Source organism: Vicia villosa, linkage group LG6 (assembly GCF_029867415.1).
Source record: "Vicia villosa cultivar HV-30 ecotype Madison, WI linkage group LG6, Vvil1.0, whole genome shotgun sequence".
NCBI classification, from domain to species: Eukaryota; Viridiplantae; Streptophyta; class Magnoliopsida; order Fabales; family Fabaceae; genus Vicia; species Vicia villosa.
Window position 1 is genome coordinate 128,846,789 of NC_081185.1, and position 18,821 is coordinate 128,865,609.

At 37.0% G+C, this 18,821-nt stretch overlaps 2 protein-coding genes across 3 annotated transcripts; one reads left to right on the plus strand and one right to left on the minus strand.

Moving 5' to 3' along the window:
• Positions 1-135: 135 nt before the first annotated feature.
• Positions 136-5,286, minus strand: LOC131609968 (probable vacuolar amino acid transporter YPQ2). 2 transcript variants are annotated; one of them, XR_009286381.1, is made up of 14 exons: positions 5,191-5,286; positions 4,511-4,760; positions 4,253-4,295; positions 4,059-4,085; positions 3,862-3,936; positions 3,625-3,764; positions 2,055-2,223; positions 1,848-1,970; positions 1,455-1,574; positions 1,312-1,332; positions 1,069-1,127; positions 837-927; positions 535-638; positions 136-361 (listed from the first exon to the last, which is right to left on the minus strand). XR_009286381.1 is itself a non-coding variant. In XM_058881813.1 (13 exons), exons 2-13 carry the CDS (start codon positions 4,738-4,740, stop codon positions 588-590), a joined length of 1,149 nt encoding a protein of 382 aa, XP_058737796.1. In that variant the 5' UTR covers positions 4,741-4,760; positions 5,191-5,286; the 3' UTR covers positions 136-587. The 2 variants fall into 2 exon arrangements, 1 of the variants encoding a protein (XP_058737796.1); XM_058881813.1 differs by having other exon boundaries at positions 136-638.
• Positions 5,287-6,225: 939 nt separating this feature from the next.
• On the plus strand, positions 6,226-18,245 carry LOC131614646 (uncharacterized). The gene is made up of 3 exons (XM_058886206.1): positions 6,226-6,273; positions 6,468-7,738; positions 18,071-18,245. Exons 1-3 carry the CDS (start codon positions 6,226-6,228, stop codon positions 18,243-18,245), a joined length of 1,494 nt encoding a protein of 497 aa, XP_058742189.1.
• The last annotated feature ends 576 nt before the right edge of the window (positions 18,246-18,821 follow it).

An 18,821-nucleotide genomic window follows, 5' to 3' on the forward strand; every position in this document is an offset into this window, starting at 1 on the left:
TTAGACCAACAAAACACAAGTGTGGATTAAAAGTTGAAGAATAATAACTAATGTCTTTATAAATGGCATCAATAATATGAACGTAGCTAGGAAGTTGAAAAGGAATGCAAAATGGCAGCATCAGCCTCATACAAAATTGCCGATTCAAATGAACGTAACCACTTCCTCTTGTTTTTCTGGCCACCAGGCCAATGATCTTACAATTAAGCAGGTATCATTCACCAATACAGCTTCAAGCTCACATATGAAGGCCAACTTGGTGGAGAGGTTGAAAGATTTCTATGAACATACATCAAGTCAGCTTTATGAAATAATCCAGATCTGGTTGAAATTGGAGAGAATCACCAATATTTATGATCAACTGAAATGAAAATTAACCATGAAAGACAACATTATTAATAGTAATATGTGTATATCCTGTTTCATGAGCAATTAGTCTTAGCAGCCTCCAATACATGGTATGAATAAACTGATAAACACATCATAACATGTCACAGAAACACATGTACATACATACAGGAGAGAGTACGGAACCTGAATATCCTTGTTTCCTCCTCAATAAGAAGCAGTATGCTGTTTATATTTATTTACAGGCCCGGCGAGGTTTGGCAGCGAAAATATAGAAACTGCATTAAAATCTAAAACAGATATTAAGGTAGACATGTATTAGACCTCTTGTTAGTTTAACATTATGAGACATAGCCAAGAGGTTCAAAGTGAATAATCTGAACCAAGGTTATCTTTGCTGATCCTACATATAACTTAAACTATGTAGAATCAACTGTTCTCTTGCAAGAATAATTTTATAAGAAAAATATCTAAAATTAAAAGGATACAAAAAAATCAAGAAGGACACATCCTCCTGCATCTACCAACCATGGTAGATTTGGTCTGATATTTGACCAATCCAAGCTGCTCACAAGTATGCTGCATAAAAAGATAAAGTGCATGCTCATTAAATCCAAGTGATAATTTCACACCTTTGCTGTATTTTCAATTGACAAAAGTTACTTTGGCGCCGATACTTAAAACAGAGAAGATAATATGAATTATGAAGCAGAAGCTTACCTTGCAACATAAGTAGCATTCCCGATTAAAGCAAAGAGAAACATCAAAGGATTCAGGCCCTACAGATCATAAAAGACTTCAAACTTTTCTCACTAAGCATGAACAATGCTTCGTGCAACTAGAAATAAAATATCTTTTACTACTCTCATAAGGGTGAATCTGTTGAAGGGATTTACAGTTGCTAATGATAAACACAAACAGAATTTATAAAGGATTGCAGCATTAATATTTAGAGTTTCTAACCTCAGCATGTCCCCTTCTGATCTGCAAAATTGTTGAGATATGCATTAGTATACACAACCAGTTGAAGTGTGTGATCCAACAATGAATAGACTTATATCAAGTAACCACATACTAGGCTACAGGAAAGTAAGTACATAACTCACATTTAACCAAATTTGAGGCATCCTTCCACTCAAATATAGAAATGTCATTGCCCAACCAAGGAAAGTCCCAATGCTACTGTTTCCTGATGCACCATTTTCCAACAACTGATCCCCACTGACCTGCAGGAATTCATGACAAATACCGCGAAGAATATCTCATTTTATTTTTGCTTTAAAATGATTGAAAGTTTTAACATAAATATAACAGTCATGAACCTATAATTCCAAAAGATCAAGTCGTTGGTCTTTGTTTTGGTTAAAAGATGTTTCGTAAAAGTACCAATGAAATAAAAAAAATACATGGTTTTGTCAACAAAATAATAAACATGTAGGTGAATATTCAAGTACAACGATCGATTTTTGCAACACATGTAACAGAGCTGTGACTTGTACCTGGAAAAGCTTTCTTCCGACATAAACCACAAATTGCTGTCTTGGGTTTGAGACCATGGGATTAATTCCTTTATCTACTGATTTATAGAGATTGATAACACCAAAAAAACTTAATGTGGACACCTGAATAAAGCCTAGATGCAATTAGATTTAAATGCTAACAATGTCCTAATCATATATGAAGTAGTAGTAGAACTAGATGTTTACCAAACATAGAGTAGACTTTATCTTCAAAGATGGGGCAGATTGTCTGGCAAAGGCTGAACCAAGCAAGTTCTCTTTCAAAGAATCTAGAAAAGGAGAATTAGGAGTCATTCTTTGGGCTAAGATGGATCCTGATGTTGGTGTATGAGTCTTGGTCAGAGATCTTGCTGACCTAATGAATTCAAAACATAAATGAGTATACAAAGAACTATCTGAAATATTGAGAAAGCAAGGCTAACTAGATATCTTGTGTAGCTTTATGCTTATTCTCGTTGTATTACCACAAAAGAGGTCATCCATACCAAGAAGCCCAATAGTATTTGAAAAGTAGCGAGGATGAAGAATTCATATTCTAGAATATTCTTGGACAGAGAAAGAGAGACATCTTATTAGATTATAGTAGCAGTAACTGTTTTGTATTCAATTAACAAAACAGAATTACAATAGGAAGAAGTTAGTTAGAAAACTCTAGAAGGCTGTTATAACCACCTCGTGCTGAGCTGTCACTGAGTCAGTTACACTCAGTTCAACTCAAGCATTCTATAAAACGCAAGCTAGCTATTCATTGTAACTAATCTTCACTTTTACTGTTCAATTCAATAACAATTTTCCACTTCTTTCACTTCTAACAAACTAAAGATGAATATGCATTCATCATCTTTTTTTCTGTATTATAGTATCATGAGCGTATGATCCATCTCCGTGGCTTCCACTGAACCTGAACAATCATCTCTCTTTTTCACATGGCTGCTCACTACTCTCTCAGATTCAGTTCTTCCTAGAGTTGTTAGATGCGTCCACGCACTTGAAATATGAACAGCCATAGATCAGTTACAAAGAACGCGGATCTATGTGAAAGTCGCCCCAACTTTGCTATGAACTCGAGTTTATCGAAAAAGGAGACCCCGCCATTGCGCAGTACCTGGGTCGCATTCAGTAGATGGCAGACATTCTTTAATCAATTGGAGACCCCGCCATTGTGCAGTACCACTGCCTAACTCTGACTCGATTGCCTCTCAAGAAGCTCAGTCACAAATTACAAGTCAAGAGTCCTCACGGCAATTTGATGGATCTCGTGGTGTTAGTGGAGGTAGATTCAGCAACGTTAGAGGTAGTGGTGGTAGAAATGGAGGTAGGACTCGCATGCAGTGTCAGATTTGCTTCAAGATAGGACATGATGAAATAATTTTCTATCATCTTAACCTTCCTCTTCCAAGAAGATAGAGAGTGACATTGTTTTAATCATCTTAAGAAAGTGACATCAATTTAGTCCGTCAATAAATAAAAAATGGCATCAACTCAGCCCCTCAATCACAAGAAGTTGACATCAATTTAGTGCCCCAATAAGGAAATGAAAGTAATTTGGTCCTTAATTTCACAGTTTGTGCACAAAAGGATGTTTTTTATGTCAATTTCTATTATTGAGGGACTAATAATGTCACTTATATTTCAGACTAAAGTGATGTCAACACAGAATTTCAAAGAAATAAGTGGATTATTAAACTTTTTTCTCTGTTTAAACACATTGAAGATAAATAAGTTTTGAACAGCTTAACAGAGAAAGGTTTATTACTGGTAGAATAATTCTCTTCCAGTAGATATGCTTGGAAGATGTGCTGGAAGAGGAATAGGAGAACTCAGAACAGCTCCTCTACTGAAATCATCAAATTCATGACTCTGTTCAGCATCACTGACTTTTGTTGGTGTCTCAACCTGCTTATTCATGCAATGATAGAATACAGATGAAAATATTGTATAACACAATTTGAGTTTACTGAATGTATCTCAGCATAGGGATACGAATTTGCACCTTGAGCTGTCTCTTGTATATGTAGCCATAGTAAATGGATTGTGAACCAAGTGCTACAGTTACGAAGGTATACAGCTGCATATCAATACATCAGTAAAAATGTAACATCGTGCAGTCTAATTGAGAAATGGAAATTCAGATAACAATAACGATTTCCTAGGTAACATAACCCATCAGTCTTCAGCTAGAGTCCTTACCACTGCCATATATAACTGAGTTGGAAGCTGCATAAAGAAATAAAAGAAGTCAATACCAATTACGTATCGGCATATGTTACAAAGTCCAATATGAATACTGTAAAGGGGGTACTTGTTTGGAAGAATAGAAAACTTTAAAACTTAAGAAGCAAACTACTTCAATATTCAAGAAGACATTAGAGAGAGACACTCACTGTTGCAGGTTCCAGTATGCATCCAAATAGGTTGAATAGATCCCTGCAATACATAAATAAGCAGTATCAAAATAGTGAATGAAAATACTAGACGAACGATTCTAGGAGGCTAGAATAGACATGTGTATGTGAAGTGCACCCGCAGATCGGATGAGACGCATCCCATCCAATTCTTTACAATTTTCTAAACGGAATCAGATAAGAAAAGCGCAATCAGCCCTGAGAATATCTTAATAAAAAGGTAACATACTAACATACCCAATAATCCATGTGATCAAGAAAGTGGCAGATAGACCATCAGTTGATTTGGCTTTGTAGTTTGTGATGATTTGAGGAATCTCAGCAACAACCCAAACAATAACACTTACTAAACCTAAGGTGAAAGAAGCTGCCTCCCTCCTACTGCTCATATGCTTTTTGGCTAATTCCAAACAATGCTGATTACTATGACACCAATCTGAAAGGGTGAAACTCTCAAACACTCCCATTGCATCAAATGAACTGAAATCTACAACAAAAGCAGAGTCTTAATCCAAAATAACACCTAAGCACTTCAAAATGGAATGTACTAAGAATATGGCAGAAGAAAACAAATTTGTCAATAGAGTAATACATATTCACGTTATGGCAATAAGATATAAATAATAATAATAATAATATAATAAAAAGGAATCTTGTGGTGTGTGTTTTCACATTCTAAATTGCTTTTGTTGAGGTTCATTCATGTTGTGATTAACCTAAAAAGGGTGAATTAAAGAATTAAAATTGAATATTCAGAATACAATAATGCAGGAAGAACGTTCAATTCACGTTCACGGAAGGAAAATTGAAAAACACGAGCAATTTATTATAGATAGCGATTGAATGAATGAAAAACAATAGCACATGGAAAGGAAATGAGCAAAGTTTGGAGCTGCTACGCTCAAGTTGTTACATACATCATTGCATGCAGTTGCAGTCGCAATCTCAAGTGAAATGAACCCTTCATCGTTGTAGTTTGGCTGATTTTTCAATCATAGGTTATATTCTTCCGTTACTTTATAATTTTTTTTTTTTTTTACTTTCTACACGTATCAAAGAATTAATAATTGAGAAATGTTATTGGTACACTGATTGGGACACCTACACCGTATAATACTACTCTTTTGTTTTTTAAAATATTTAATCACTATTTTTTCATTGTACTGACTCAAACAAATAAATGAAATCAGGGCAGTATTTTTTACGGTGTAACCCCTGGGTGTTAACTTTTGGGTGTAAGCATAGCACCCTTCTTAATAATTACTAACTCGTCCTCCGGTCTCATTTATAAGAAAAGATTCTATTTTTAGATAAATTGAATAAATAATGTATTTGGATAATATGTGTCTAGATACATTATTTATTCAATGTATTTAAAAAGAGAATTTTTTTTTATAAATGAGACCGGAGGGATAATAACTTTCATTTTATCTATAATATTTTTAACTATTTATTATTTCAATTTATTTTTTTCTCTCTCCATAATAAATATTAAATGTAATTTTGACAAGATAATAAGCATTACTACTTTGAATTTTGAAAGTCACAATTATAAAGAAAAATAATTTTTTTCAAGGGTTAAATAAGTTTTTAGTCCCTGTAAATATGGCACTTTTCAGTTTTAGTCCCTACAAAATTTTTCTTCGAACTTTGATCCCTGTAATATTTTTCGTCCCCATTATTAGTCCCTCCCGTTAGATTCCACTAACGGAGGGTGACGTGTAACGCATACGTGGATTTTATTTTATTCTGATTCGCCAGCGTGGATATGATAAGGGTAAACTCACTTAAACAAATACTCACCCACAGATTAACCATTTCGTTTTCACTCAAGCTCTCCTCTTTTCAACTGCAAACCCTAGATAAAGCATCATCTTTCAACATCGTGGTCCCAACATCCCAGACAAGAAGCATCTTTGTGGTCCTAAAACGAAGCACCTTGTGGTCCCAAAATGAAGCCTAGTGGAGCTGATTCGTTCGTTCGACTTTGCGTGGACCAGGTATGTGAATGGTTCATCTTTTTTCGACTTCTTGCTATTTTCTAATGATAGTGGTTGTTAAACAAACATTAACTACTATAGGACAAAGATTCTGATTATTATGTCGTATCTGTTGAGTACAGCATATGTACTTTTGTTGTCGTCTTTTGTTGCCCTAATTAGAAATTGAATTAAGTATTTTGTTGTCGTAATAGGAAATGTCTAAGTTTAAAGTAATTTTCTACACAAGGGGCAAGTTTGTAAAAGACCCTGAACTGAAATATGATGGTGGGGAAATGTATGCTTTTAGTGGTCAAGATGTTCACTATTGGTCTTTCTTTGAGGCCTGTGATTTAGTGAAGAGTATTGACCCTGAGTTTGATTTTAAGATGGTTAAGATGTGGTGGAAACATGAAGAAGGATCGTTTGAAGCTGATTTAAAACCATTCAGAGATGATGGAGATTCTGCTGAGTTGGCTGCTTATGCTATTGGTCATGAAACTGAAGTTGAGATATATTGTGAGCCAAAACCAGATGAAGGAGAGCTGACTTTTATGGACTCTGTTAGGCAAAAAGGGACAGGTAAGTCTTGTGCATCAGAGAAAGAACCATTAGCTGAATGCAGTGGAGATTCAAGTGATGAGTCTATCAAGGATGTACACTTTGATGACAGTGAGGAAGAAAGGATGAATGGGTTTGAAGATGACTTTGAGGAAGTAGTTGGTGTAGGTAAATCTAGTGAAATTAGGAGTCCACCTGTTACAAACAATGTTGTCCCTAATGAACCAGACAATAACATATTTATTACAGATGAGATGGGCAAGGCACATGTAATTGAGGAGGAATACATGACAGATGAATTGGATAGTGGAGCTGATGATGAAAGTGGTGATGATAGACCATGTGTTATAAGGTTCAATGCAGAAGAATCTTTCACTAAAGATTTTGTTTTTAAAGTTGGAATGGAGTTTCGTTCACTTATGCAGTTTAAAGATGCTATACTAGAGCACAATGTTCTTAATGGGAGGGAAGTTAAGTTTGAAAAGAATGATGCCAATAGATATAGGGTTGTATGTAAGGATAAGGAGAAGTGTGACTACACTGTGCTATGTAGTAGAGTCCTAACATCCACTACTTTTAGGATTAAAACCTTGTATTCTAAGCACAAGTGTGGAAGACAATTCTTTAATAGATGTGCTAAAGCTGATTGGGTGGCTAAGGTAATTGTGGATGGGTTGAAGAACAACACAAAGATGAAGTTGAATGATGTGGTAGCAGATGTTAGGCTTAGATATGCAACAGAAATCCCAGGTTGTAGGGCATTCAAGGCAAGGCAGATTGCTAGACAGATTATGGAAGGTGACTCTAGTAAGCAATTCAACCTCCTTTGGTCTTATGGTGCTGAGTTAAGAAGGGCGTCCCCGGGGAATACATTCAAACTCAACACAACATGTTCTGGTGAAGGGTTAAATCCAAGATTTGAGAGGTGTTATATTGTTAGAACAAGATTTGTTCTGATCAATATTCTTAGTTTTGATGATAACAAGGATATGAATTTTGTGTGAGATAATGTGGTACTCTAATACATTGCAATTTCCATTTCAGGAAATATATAAAGAGTATGCACAAATCAGCGCTCAGAAGCTTTGTCTCAGAAGGTTCAGCATGCAACATCAGAACATGGTCTGGCAAGACATCAGAAGATGGTCAAGGCAGAATCAGAACATGGGTCTATGAAAGCATCAGAAGAACTTGGGATCAGAAGCAGAAGCACTGAAGTTCTCATGGTATCACGCTCAGAAGCACTTCAAGGTCAGAAGACAAGAAGATGCTATGCACCAAGCTGTTTGACTCTGATGATATTCAAATATTATATTCAAACATCAGATCAGAAGAAAGTACAGGTGGCAGGCTACGCTGACTGACAAAAGGAACGTTGGAAGCTATTAAAGGCAACGTCAGTAGACACAGCGTGAACAAGGCTCGAGGTAGTTGACAAAAGCGTGAAACATTAAATGCAAAGCTGTACGGAATACGCAAAGCATTAAATGCGCTCAACGATCATCTTCTCAAACGCCTATAAATATGAAGTTCTGATGAGAAGCAAGGTTAACAACTGTGAACAACTTTGAACCAAATTCTTTGAATATTAACTTGCTGAAACGCTGCTCAATTCAAAGCTCAGAAACTTCATCTTCATCAAAACTCACTACATTGCTGTTGTAATATATTAGTGAGATTAAGCTTAAACGTTAAGAGAAATATCACTGTTGTGATTATAGCTTTTCAGAAGCATTTGTAATACTCTTAGAATTGATTACATTAATTTGTAAGTAACTAGAGTGATCAAGTGTTGATCAGGATACTCTAGGAAGTCTTAGCTTGTGTCTAAGCAGTTGTAATTAGAGTGATCACGTGGTGGTCAGGATACTCTAAGAAAGTCTTAGCTTGTGTCTAAGCATTTGTTCCTGGAGTGATCAGGTTGTGATCAGGATACTCTAGAAGACTTAGTCGCGGACTAAGTGGAAAACCATTGTAATCTGTTGCGATTAGTGGATTAAATCCTCAGGTGAGGTAAATCACTCCGTGGGGGTGGACTGGAGTAGTTTAGTTAACAACGAACCAAGATAAAAATAACTGTGCATATTGTTTTTATCGTTCAAGCTTTTAGACTACACTTATTCAAACCCCCCCTTTCTAAGTGTTTCTCTATCCTTCAATTGGTATCAGAGCGCCGATTCTAAGGTGCAAGCACTTAACCGTGTTTAGAAAAGATTCAGGAAGAGAAAAACGCTTCAGTAAAAGATGGCTGGTGAAGATCCAACAAATCCAGCTGCATCTACATTTGGCTCTGCTGAGCAATACAATGGTAACAATGGTTATACTAGACCACCAGTATTTGAAGGTGAAAACTTTGAATACTGGAAAGATAAACTGGAAAGTTACTTTCTTGGTCTAGATGCTGATCTATGGGATCTTCTGTTGGATGGTTACAAACATCCTGTTAAAGCTACTGGTGTAAGGCTCACGAGAAGCGAAATGACTGATGATCAAAAGAAAGAATTCAAGAATCATCACAAATGCAGGACTGTTTTGCTGAATGCTATCTCTCATGCTGAGTATGAGAAGATATCTAACAAGGAAACGGCCCATGACATATATGAGTCCTTGAAAATGACTCATGAAGGAAATGCTCAAGTCAAGGAGACTAAAGCTCTTGCACTAATCCAGAAGTATGAAGCCTTCAAGATGGAGGACGATGAAGACATTGAAAAGATGTTTTCAAGATTTCAAACTCTGACTGCTGGATTGAGAGTTCTCGACAAAGGCTACACCAAGGCTGATCATGTAACGAAGATCATCAGAAGTTTGCCCAGAAGATGGGGCCCAATGGTGACTGCATTCAAGATTGCGAAGAATCTGAATGAAGTTTCTTTGGAAGAGCTGATCAGTGCCCTGAGGAGTCATGAGATTGAACTTGACGCTAATGAACCTCAGAAGAAAGGTAAGTCTATTGCATTAAAATCAAATGTTAAAAAATGCACTAACGCTTTTCAGGCTAGAGAAGAAGATCCTGAAGAATCAGAATCTGAAGAAGAAGATGAACTGTCCATGATCTCCAGAAGGGTGAACCAACTCTGGAAGAGCAAGCAAAGGAAGTTCATAGGCTTCAGAAGTTCAAAGAAATTTGAACGAGGAGAATCTTTTGGTGACAGAAGATCTGACAAGAAGAAGGCTGTCTGCTATGAGTGCAATGAGCCTGGACATTTCAAGAATGAGTGTCCAAAACTTCAGAAGGAGAATCCCAAGAAGAAGTTTCATAAGAAGAAAGGTCTTATGGCAACATGGGATGATTCTGAATCAGAATCAGGATCAGACTCTGAAGGAGAGCAGGCAAACTTTGCGCTGATGGCGACAGAAGATGTTGGATTAGAATCCACATCAGAATCAGATTCTGAAGAGGTATTTTCTAAACTATCTAGAGAAGAGTTAGTTTCCAGTCTAACAGAGCTTCTTGAATTAAAAGCTCATATTAGTATCAAATACAAAAAGCTGAAAAAGCAATTTGAATTTGAAACTAAGAAGCTTGAGTTGGAAAATTCTGAATTAAAAGAAAAAGTTTTAAAATTATCCAATAATGTTGGATCTCCTTCTGATTCAGAAAAATCCACTCCCAATCTGAATCATATTCTGAAAGAATATGATTTAAGTTTCAGGAAGTTCTTATCTAGAAGTATTGGCAAAAGTCAGCTAGCTTCTATGATATATGCTGTGTCTGGGAACAAGAGAGTTGGCATTGGTTATGAGGGTGAAATCCCATACAAGCTTGATTCTATGGATGATATGAAAATATCATACAAGCCTCTATATAACCAATTTAAATTTGGCCACTCCCATGATATTAAGCACACATCACATGCACAAAGTTTTCACATAACACACACTAAGAAGCATGTGACACAACCTAAGAAATATCATGGAACTCAGAATAAGAAATATCATGCTGTTCCTCCTGTTAAATATTTTGCTAAACCCAAGTTCAATCAGAACTTGAGGAGAACTAACAAGAAAGGACCCAAGAAATTGTGGGTACCTAAGGAAAAGATTATTCCTACTGCAGATATCCTTGGCGGCAAAGAGGACAGAAAGCAAAATGTCATGGTACCTGGACTCTGGGTGCTCGCGACACATGACGGGAAGAAGGTCTACATTCCAAGACCTGGTGCTTAAACTAGGTGGAGAAGTCAAGTTTGGAGGAGATCAGAAGGGCAAAATCATTGGCTCAGGAACCATAAGTCTTGGTAACTCTCCTTCCATAACTAATGTACTTCTTGTAGAAGGATTAACGCATAACTTATTGTCCATAAGTCAATTAAGTGACAATGGTTATGATATAATCTTCAATCAAAAGTCTTGCAAGGCTGTAAGTCAGAAGGATGGCTCAATGCTATTTACAGGCAAGAGGAAGAACAACATTTATAAGATTGATCTTTCTGATCTTGAGAAGCAGAAGGTGACTTGTCTTATGTCTGTTTCTGAAGAGCAATGGGTCTGGCACAGAAGATTAGGACATGCTAGTTTGAGAAAGATTTCTCAGATTAACAAACTAAATCTGGTCAGAGGACTCCCAAATCTGAAATACAAATCAGATGCTCTTTGTGAAGCATGTCAGAAGGGCAAGTTCTCCAGACCTGCATTCAAGTCTAAGAATGTTGTTTCTACCTCAAGGCCGTTAGAACTCTTCCACATTGATCTGTTTGGCCCAGTCAAAACAGCATCTGTCAGAGGGAAGAAATATGGATTAGTCATCGTTAATGATTATAGCCGCTGGACATGGGTAAAGTTCTTGAAACACAAGGATGAGTCTCATTCAGTGTTCTTTGAATTCTGCACTCAGATTCAATCTGAGAAAGAATGTAAAATCATAAAGGTCAGAAGTGATCATGGTGGCGAATTTGAGAACAGATTCTTTGAGGAGTTCTTCAAAGAAAATGGTATTGCCCATGATTTCTCTTGCCCTAGAACTCCACAGCAAAATGGAGTTGTAGAGCGAAAGAATAGGACTCTACAAGAAATGGCCAGAACCATGATCAATGAAACCAATATGGCTAAGCATTTCTGGGCAGAAGCAATTAACATTGCGTGTTATATTCAGAATAGAATCTCTATCAGACCTATTCTAAATAAGACTCCTTATTAATTGTGGAAGAACAGAAAGCCCAACATTTCATATTTCCATCCTTTTGGATGTGTATGTTTTATTCTGGATACTAAAGATCATCTTGGTAAGTTTGATTTCAAAGCACAAAAATGTTTCCTTCTTGGATATTCTGAACGCTCTAAAGGCTACAGAGTATACAATACTGAAACATTGATTGTAGAAGAATCAATCAATATCAGGTTTGATGATAAGCTTGGTCTTGAAAAACCAAAGCAGTTTGAGAATTTTGCAGATTTTGATATTGATATATCAGAAGCAGTAGAACCAAGAAGCAAAGCTGCAGAAGCTGGCAGTCTCAGAAGTAATGGATCAGAAGATCAAGTCGCTGCATCTTTAGAGAATCTGAGAATTTCTGAAGAACCAACTATCAGAAGATCACCTAGACTTGCTTCAGCTCATTCAGAAGATGTGATTCTTGGGAAGAAAGATGATCCTATCAGAACCAGATCATTTCTTAAGAATGACAATCAGAAGCAGTGATCAGAATCAAAAGGCGTAAAGTCTATTCATAATTTACAGCTGTCATCCATTATCTGATGGTGAACACGTGTCTGTACGGTTTATACAAAGCGTGCAGTTGAAAAAACGCCGACCTAGGTAACTGTGTTAAATCATTTCATTTACCACGTTCTCTCACCTAACGTCACTTATCAATAAATGAAAATTGATTTCTCTTGATTCTGTAACTGTTCATTTTCTAATCTTATTGCATTTTTTTTAAATCCGTCTCTATATATTCTTTTCAAATCATCTCATATATCTTTTTCGCTCCGAGTCTCTCTTTCTTCTTGCATACTTTCTTTTGAAATCTTCTTAGTCGCTTCTAAAACCCTAACGGAAAACCCAGAATTTTGTTCTTCCTAGCTGTTCATTCTGTTTCAATGGCTGCTTCTTCATCTCAAAATGTTGGTTCATCTACTTCTCTCCATATTCAAGATGAAGTTAATCAGGAACTCACTCCAGTTGTTGCGTGTTCCATTCCTAAGGATAAATTAGAAGTTCTATGTGAACTTATGGTTGATTTTGATAACATTGAAGAACACGATTTTCATCTCAAAGAAGATATAATTTTTCAAGGATGGACTTCTTTGTTTGCTGAGTTCTGTGGACCAGTCTACCCAGATCTTGTCAAGGAATTCTGGGTACATGCAGTTGTCGCTCCAAAATCCATATTGTCCTTCGTCCATGGAAAGTTTGTGGTAGTAACTGAGAACATCTTAAGGGTGATGTTTGATCTGAAAAACCCTGAAGGAGCTTTTGAAATCGATCAAAGGGTAAATTGGGAAGATGTTTTATCTACTCTCTACCCAGACATAAATGTAACAAAGAATGTCAAGGACTTGAGAGATCTTTACAAAATCTGGACCAAGATTCTTCTTGGGTGTTTCTATCACAGGAAAGGAACACATGCTTCTGACTTCATCAACAATGAGCAAAAATACATTCTGTACTGCATTGCCACTAAGAAGAAGGTTGATGCTATCTACATTATCTTCAACCATATGTGGAAGGCTGTGAAGGAGTCCAGAAATGCCTTCAGAGAAAAAAGTTGTACCATCATTCCGTTTGGTAGAATTATCTCAAATCTTCTGGTTCATTCCAAGATTGTTGAAAACCTGGAATCTGAAGGTATTATCAAAGACCTTGCTGTCACAACTGGGGCCTGTCTGAATGCCTTCACTTTAAAGAAGATGAAAGTGATTAAGGCTATCATTAAGACTCCTCAACCTCTTGCTGGAACAAGAATCAGAAGAGAACCAGTTCTAGCTGAATTTAAAACCTTCTTCAATAGTGAGGTACCAGAAGTCAGAACTAGGTATCTGAAGTCACAAAAAGAGGATAAAAGTCTTAAAGATCAAGAGAAAGGTGCTCCAATTATAGTGAATCGCAAGAAGGAAGAAAGGACCAAAAGAAAGTTTGATCATCCTGCTGCTACCACCAAGAAAGAAGTGGTCCCAGAAGAAGTCATTGCAAAAGTTGTTAAGGCTGTTTCTGTTGATTTTGTGAAGAAAAAGAAGGAAGCTGAGAAAAAGAAGAAGAAGAAGTCAAATAACAATGCTGAGATTGTTGAAGTTGTTGAGAAGAAGAAAACCAGAAAAAGGAAGATGATTCTTCAAGAATCCGATGAAGAAAATGTTGTTCAAGAAGCTGTGAATCAACAGGAAGTCCTGGCGAGCGTCAGAATGAAAGAGATCTCTAGCGGCAAAACAAAAATTGTTGAAGAGCCGAAGAGTAAGAAGCAGAAGAAGACTGAGGCTGTGGTCAAAGCCCATCAGAAAGCATCCAAAGGTATATGTATTTCTGAACCTGATTCTACTCCTGCTGATAACTCAGAAGTTGCACCAATAGAGGTTGCCCCTATCCCTGAACCAGAAAAAGCCACATCTGAATCACCTATAACTGTCCATGTTCTTACACCTCCATCTTCTCCTGTAACCATTCCTTCGTCTCCACCCACCACCAATCCTGTTCTGGATATACCACCTCTTCAAACTCTCTTTCCACCACACACAAATATCTCCATCTCTCAACCTCCTCCCCATGCCACCTTTGAACCTATTCCTTCTACCTCTCTAAATAACCATAGTGACTCTATTTTTCCAACATCTGCATCACATGAACAGCTGCTCCGTGATTGCAACTACACTCCCAAGCCTCGTCCTGAAGCTGAAGTGGTAGTGTTAGATTCTGATACTGAAGCAGAATCTTCTTATAGGTTGAATAGAGAACCTCAACCGTACTTCATCCCCAACCCTGCCTTTTCAAAAACCCAATTAAAATCCCACCCCATCTACCCTATTGGTGAAATTTTTGAAAAAGTAAAGAGGAATCTCAGAAGTATCTTTGATACTCTCAGAATTGCTGAAAGTTCTGGCTTGAATGATGTTGCTATGCGGAACTTCTGGAGGATCCTATGCAGAAAATCAGATGCTCTGTTTTTAGAACTTCAGGAAGCCTGTATAGAAGCTGCCCCACGGCCTCGTTGAATTCTGAGAAGCTATGAAGACTTCTGGTTTGTTCGTCTCAGAGGAAGACATCTTTTGGAAGAGAAGCCCTTTCTGGATGAATTGGAACAAGCAAGGCTGGCTGCTGCAATGGAAGCTAACCCTTGCAGGGAAATTGTGGTCTGGATACCTCAATATCCTGTTCTACTTGGGGATTTCAAGACCCTCTTTGACTTTCTGCGGGAAAACCCTTCTGAGAAAAACCCAAGCTTGGTCATTCCAGAAGTTGTTGACCCACCAGAAGTTGAAGGTCCTTCTGCTCCCAGGAATCTTGCTGCCATTCTTCAGGCACTTGAGAATGGAGATTCGGAAATTCCTGCTACAAAATATGGAGATGCTTCTATGCAAGAAGCGGATGTAGAAGATCATGTTGCTGAATCAGTTCCTGTTGAGGAAATCCCTGCAAATGATCTATCTATGGAAGCTACAGATCACAATGCTATTCCTGTGGTTAGAAGCGGTGAAGCTTCTTCTGATGAATCTTCTCGTCTTGCAACGACTCTGGAAGATATTCAGAAGAAACAGGATGAGTTTAGAGCTTTCATAGAGAAGCAAAATGAGCACAACAATGGGGTTCAAGAGATGCTGGCCAAGATCTTGTCAAGGCTAGGGTCGTCTTAGATTGAGTCTGTGTTGTTTTGTTTTTGCTTTTGCTGCATCTGTTTTGTGCATCTTGTCTTCCTTCTCTTCGTGTACTTCTGTACCTGTTGTTTGAACTTCAATGAAATCATCCTTTTTCCTCCGTGTGTTTCTTTTTGTTTGTATCTGAATATTTTCTGTTTTTTGTTGATATGACAAAAAGGGGGAGAAATATGTGATAAATGATTTGATTTAATCAGTTGTTGTACTAACAGAAGCTGCAAGCTTCATATGTTTTTAAGTTGTGTTGTTGCAGGAATCGAAGATTCAAGATCAACATAAGAAGCAACGAGATAAGCAACGAGATGATGAAGCAACTCTGTAGAGAATCAAGCTCTTGGATTCTTGAAGCAAGCTGAGTGCTAGGAAGCTTCAGAATCAGAAGCAAGAAGGAAGAATGATCAAAAATTATGATAATAGAATATGATCCAAATCACTGTCTATTTGCTCTGATACATTGTCTATTGGATCTGATATATTCTATATGGCTTATATGGCTCTGATACATATTTTGTGTTCTGATACACATTTTATGTTCTAACTCATTCATGCTGACTTTTGTCGTTTAGTTTTGTTCTGTAACATTTCAGGATGTAGAGATGCTCTGATGATGCTCTGGTACATTCAACAATGTTCTGATACAATCTAGCATGAAGTGATGTAAGAAGAAATTCAAAGCTCTGAAGCTATCCGAGGGAAGCAGAAATCAGAAGCTGTGAATGTTCTGAAGATCAAAGAAATTCAAGTTCTGAAGCTGTCCTAAATGGAAGCAGGAATCAGAAGCTGTGAATGTTCTGAAGATCAAAGAAATTCAAGTTTTGAAGCTGTCCTAAATGGAAGCAGGAATCAGAAGCTGTGAGTGTTCTAGGGATCTAAAGAAATTCAAGTTCTGAAGCTGTCCAATGGAAGCAGAAGTCAGAAGCTTTGAATTATCAAAAGCAAGAAGCTTATGTGATCGTCTCTACCGAAATAATCAGGGAAGTCTTTTATTATTAAAAGTTCTTCGAGTATTTATTTCAGGGGGAGATTATTCATCTCAGGGGGAGATTGTTAATCTCAGGGGGAGACATATTCACATGCTTATGCTATAGCTGTGTAATTTGTCTTTAGCCGTCTGCTCTTTCTGATCGCAAATTTATATCATTTATATATGTTTTTGTCATCATCAAAAAGGGGGAGATTGTTAGAACAAGATTTGTTCTGATCAATATTCTTAGTTTTGATGATAACAAGGATATGAATTTTGTGTGAGATAATGTGGTACTCTAATACATTGCAATTTCCATTTCAGGAAATATATAAAGAGTATGCACAAATCAGCACTCAGAAGCTTTGTCTCAGAAGGTTCAGCATGCAACATCAGAACATGGTCTGGCAAGACATCAGAAGATGGTCAAGGCAGAATCAGAACATGGGTCTATGAAAGCATCAGAAGAACTTGGGATCAGAAGCAGAAGCACTGAAGTTCTCATGGTATCACGCTCAGAAGCACTTCAAGGTCAGAAGACAAGAAGATGCTATGCACCAAGCTGTTTGACTCGGATGATATTCAAATATTATATTCAAACATCAGATCAGAAGAAAGTACAGGTGGCAGGCTACGCTGACTGACAAAAGGAACGTTGGAAGCTATTAAAGGCAACGTCAGTAGACACAGCGTGAACAAGGCTCGAGGTAGTTGACAAAAGCGTGAAACATTAAATGCAAAGCTGTACGGAATACGCAAAGCATTAAATGCGCTCAACGGTCATCTTCTCAAACGCCTATAAATATGAAGTTCTGATGAGAAGCAAGGTTAACAACTGTGAACAACTCTGAACCAAATTCTTTGAATATTAACTTGCTGAAACGCTGCTCAATTCAAAGCTCAGAAACTTCATCTTCATCAAAGCTCACTACATTGCTGTTGTAATATATTAGTGAGATTAAGCTTAAACGTTAAGAGAAATATCACTGTTGTGATTATAGCTTTTCAGAAGCATTTGTAATACTCTTAGAATTGATTACATTAATTTGTAAGTAACTAGAGTGATCAAGTGTTGATCAGGATACTCTAGGAAGTCTTAGCTTGTGTCTAAGCAGTTGTAATTAGAGTGATCACGTGGTGGTCAGGATACTCTAAGAAAGTCTTAGCTTGTGTCTAAGCATTTGTTCCTGGAGTGATCAGGTTGTGATCAGGATACTCTAGAAGACTTAGTCGCGGACTAAGTGGAAAACCATTGTAATCTGTTGCGATTAGTGGATTAAATCCTCAGGTGAGGTAAATCACTCCGTGGGGGTGGACTGGAGTAGTTTAGTTAACAACGAACCAGGATAAAAATAACTGTGCATATTGTTTTTATCGTTCAAGTTTTTAGACTACACTTATTCAAACCCCCCCTTTCTAAGTGTTTCTCTATCCTTCATATATGTGTTTTGATGGGACTAAGATGGCATTAAAAAAAGCATGCAGACCTTTCATTGGATTGGATGGATGTCACTTGAAGCACAAGTATGGTGGAATTCTGCTCATTGCTGTAGGAAGAGATCCAAATGATCAGTACTTGCCAATTGCATTTGGAGTTGTAGAAAATGACTCAATGATGTTATGTTGTTTGAAAATTGGGAGACATATTTATGCTGTTTAGTTTGAATGACTCAGTAGGAAGTGTTATGTTTGTAATGTTAGTGAGGCTAGTCCTCTAACTATTTTCATGTTACTGCAATCTATTTTGTGTTTTATGAACATATGTAACAAATCTAATGGTATGTCAATGGTTTTTTGTGCAAATTTTTGAGTCCAATTATAAGTCATTAGTAAGTCACTTATATGACAAGTACTGATCAAATTTTGTAGTCAAAGTATAGGTCAGATAAATGACAAATTACAGGTCACTTTCAAGATCAATTATATGTCACTTGAATGACAAAATAGAGACAATTATAGGTCAACTGGTGTAAACAAAAACAGATTATAGGTTAATTGAATGAGACAAATTATATACAACTTAGATTATACAACACTGATACAACATTAATACATATTGGCCATAAAAAAATCACAAAACAACAACAGATGATATAACTAATTCAACAATTTCTTGTTCTTCTTCTGTGAAATTTCATACAACTCTCTCATAGTTTCAAGAGAAGTTGAGACCTCCTTCATCTTGCTCTCATAATCTAACATTTCTTGAACACCGCTTCGTTGAGCAATATCATCA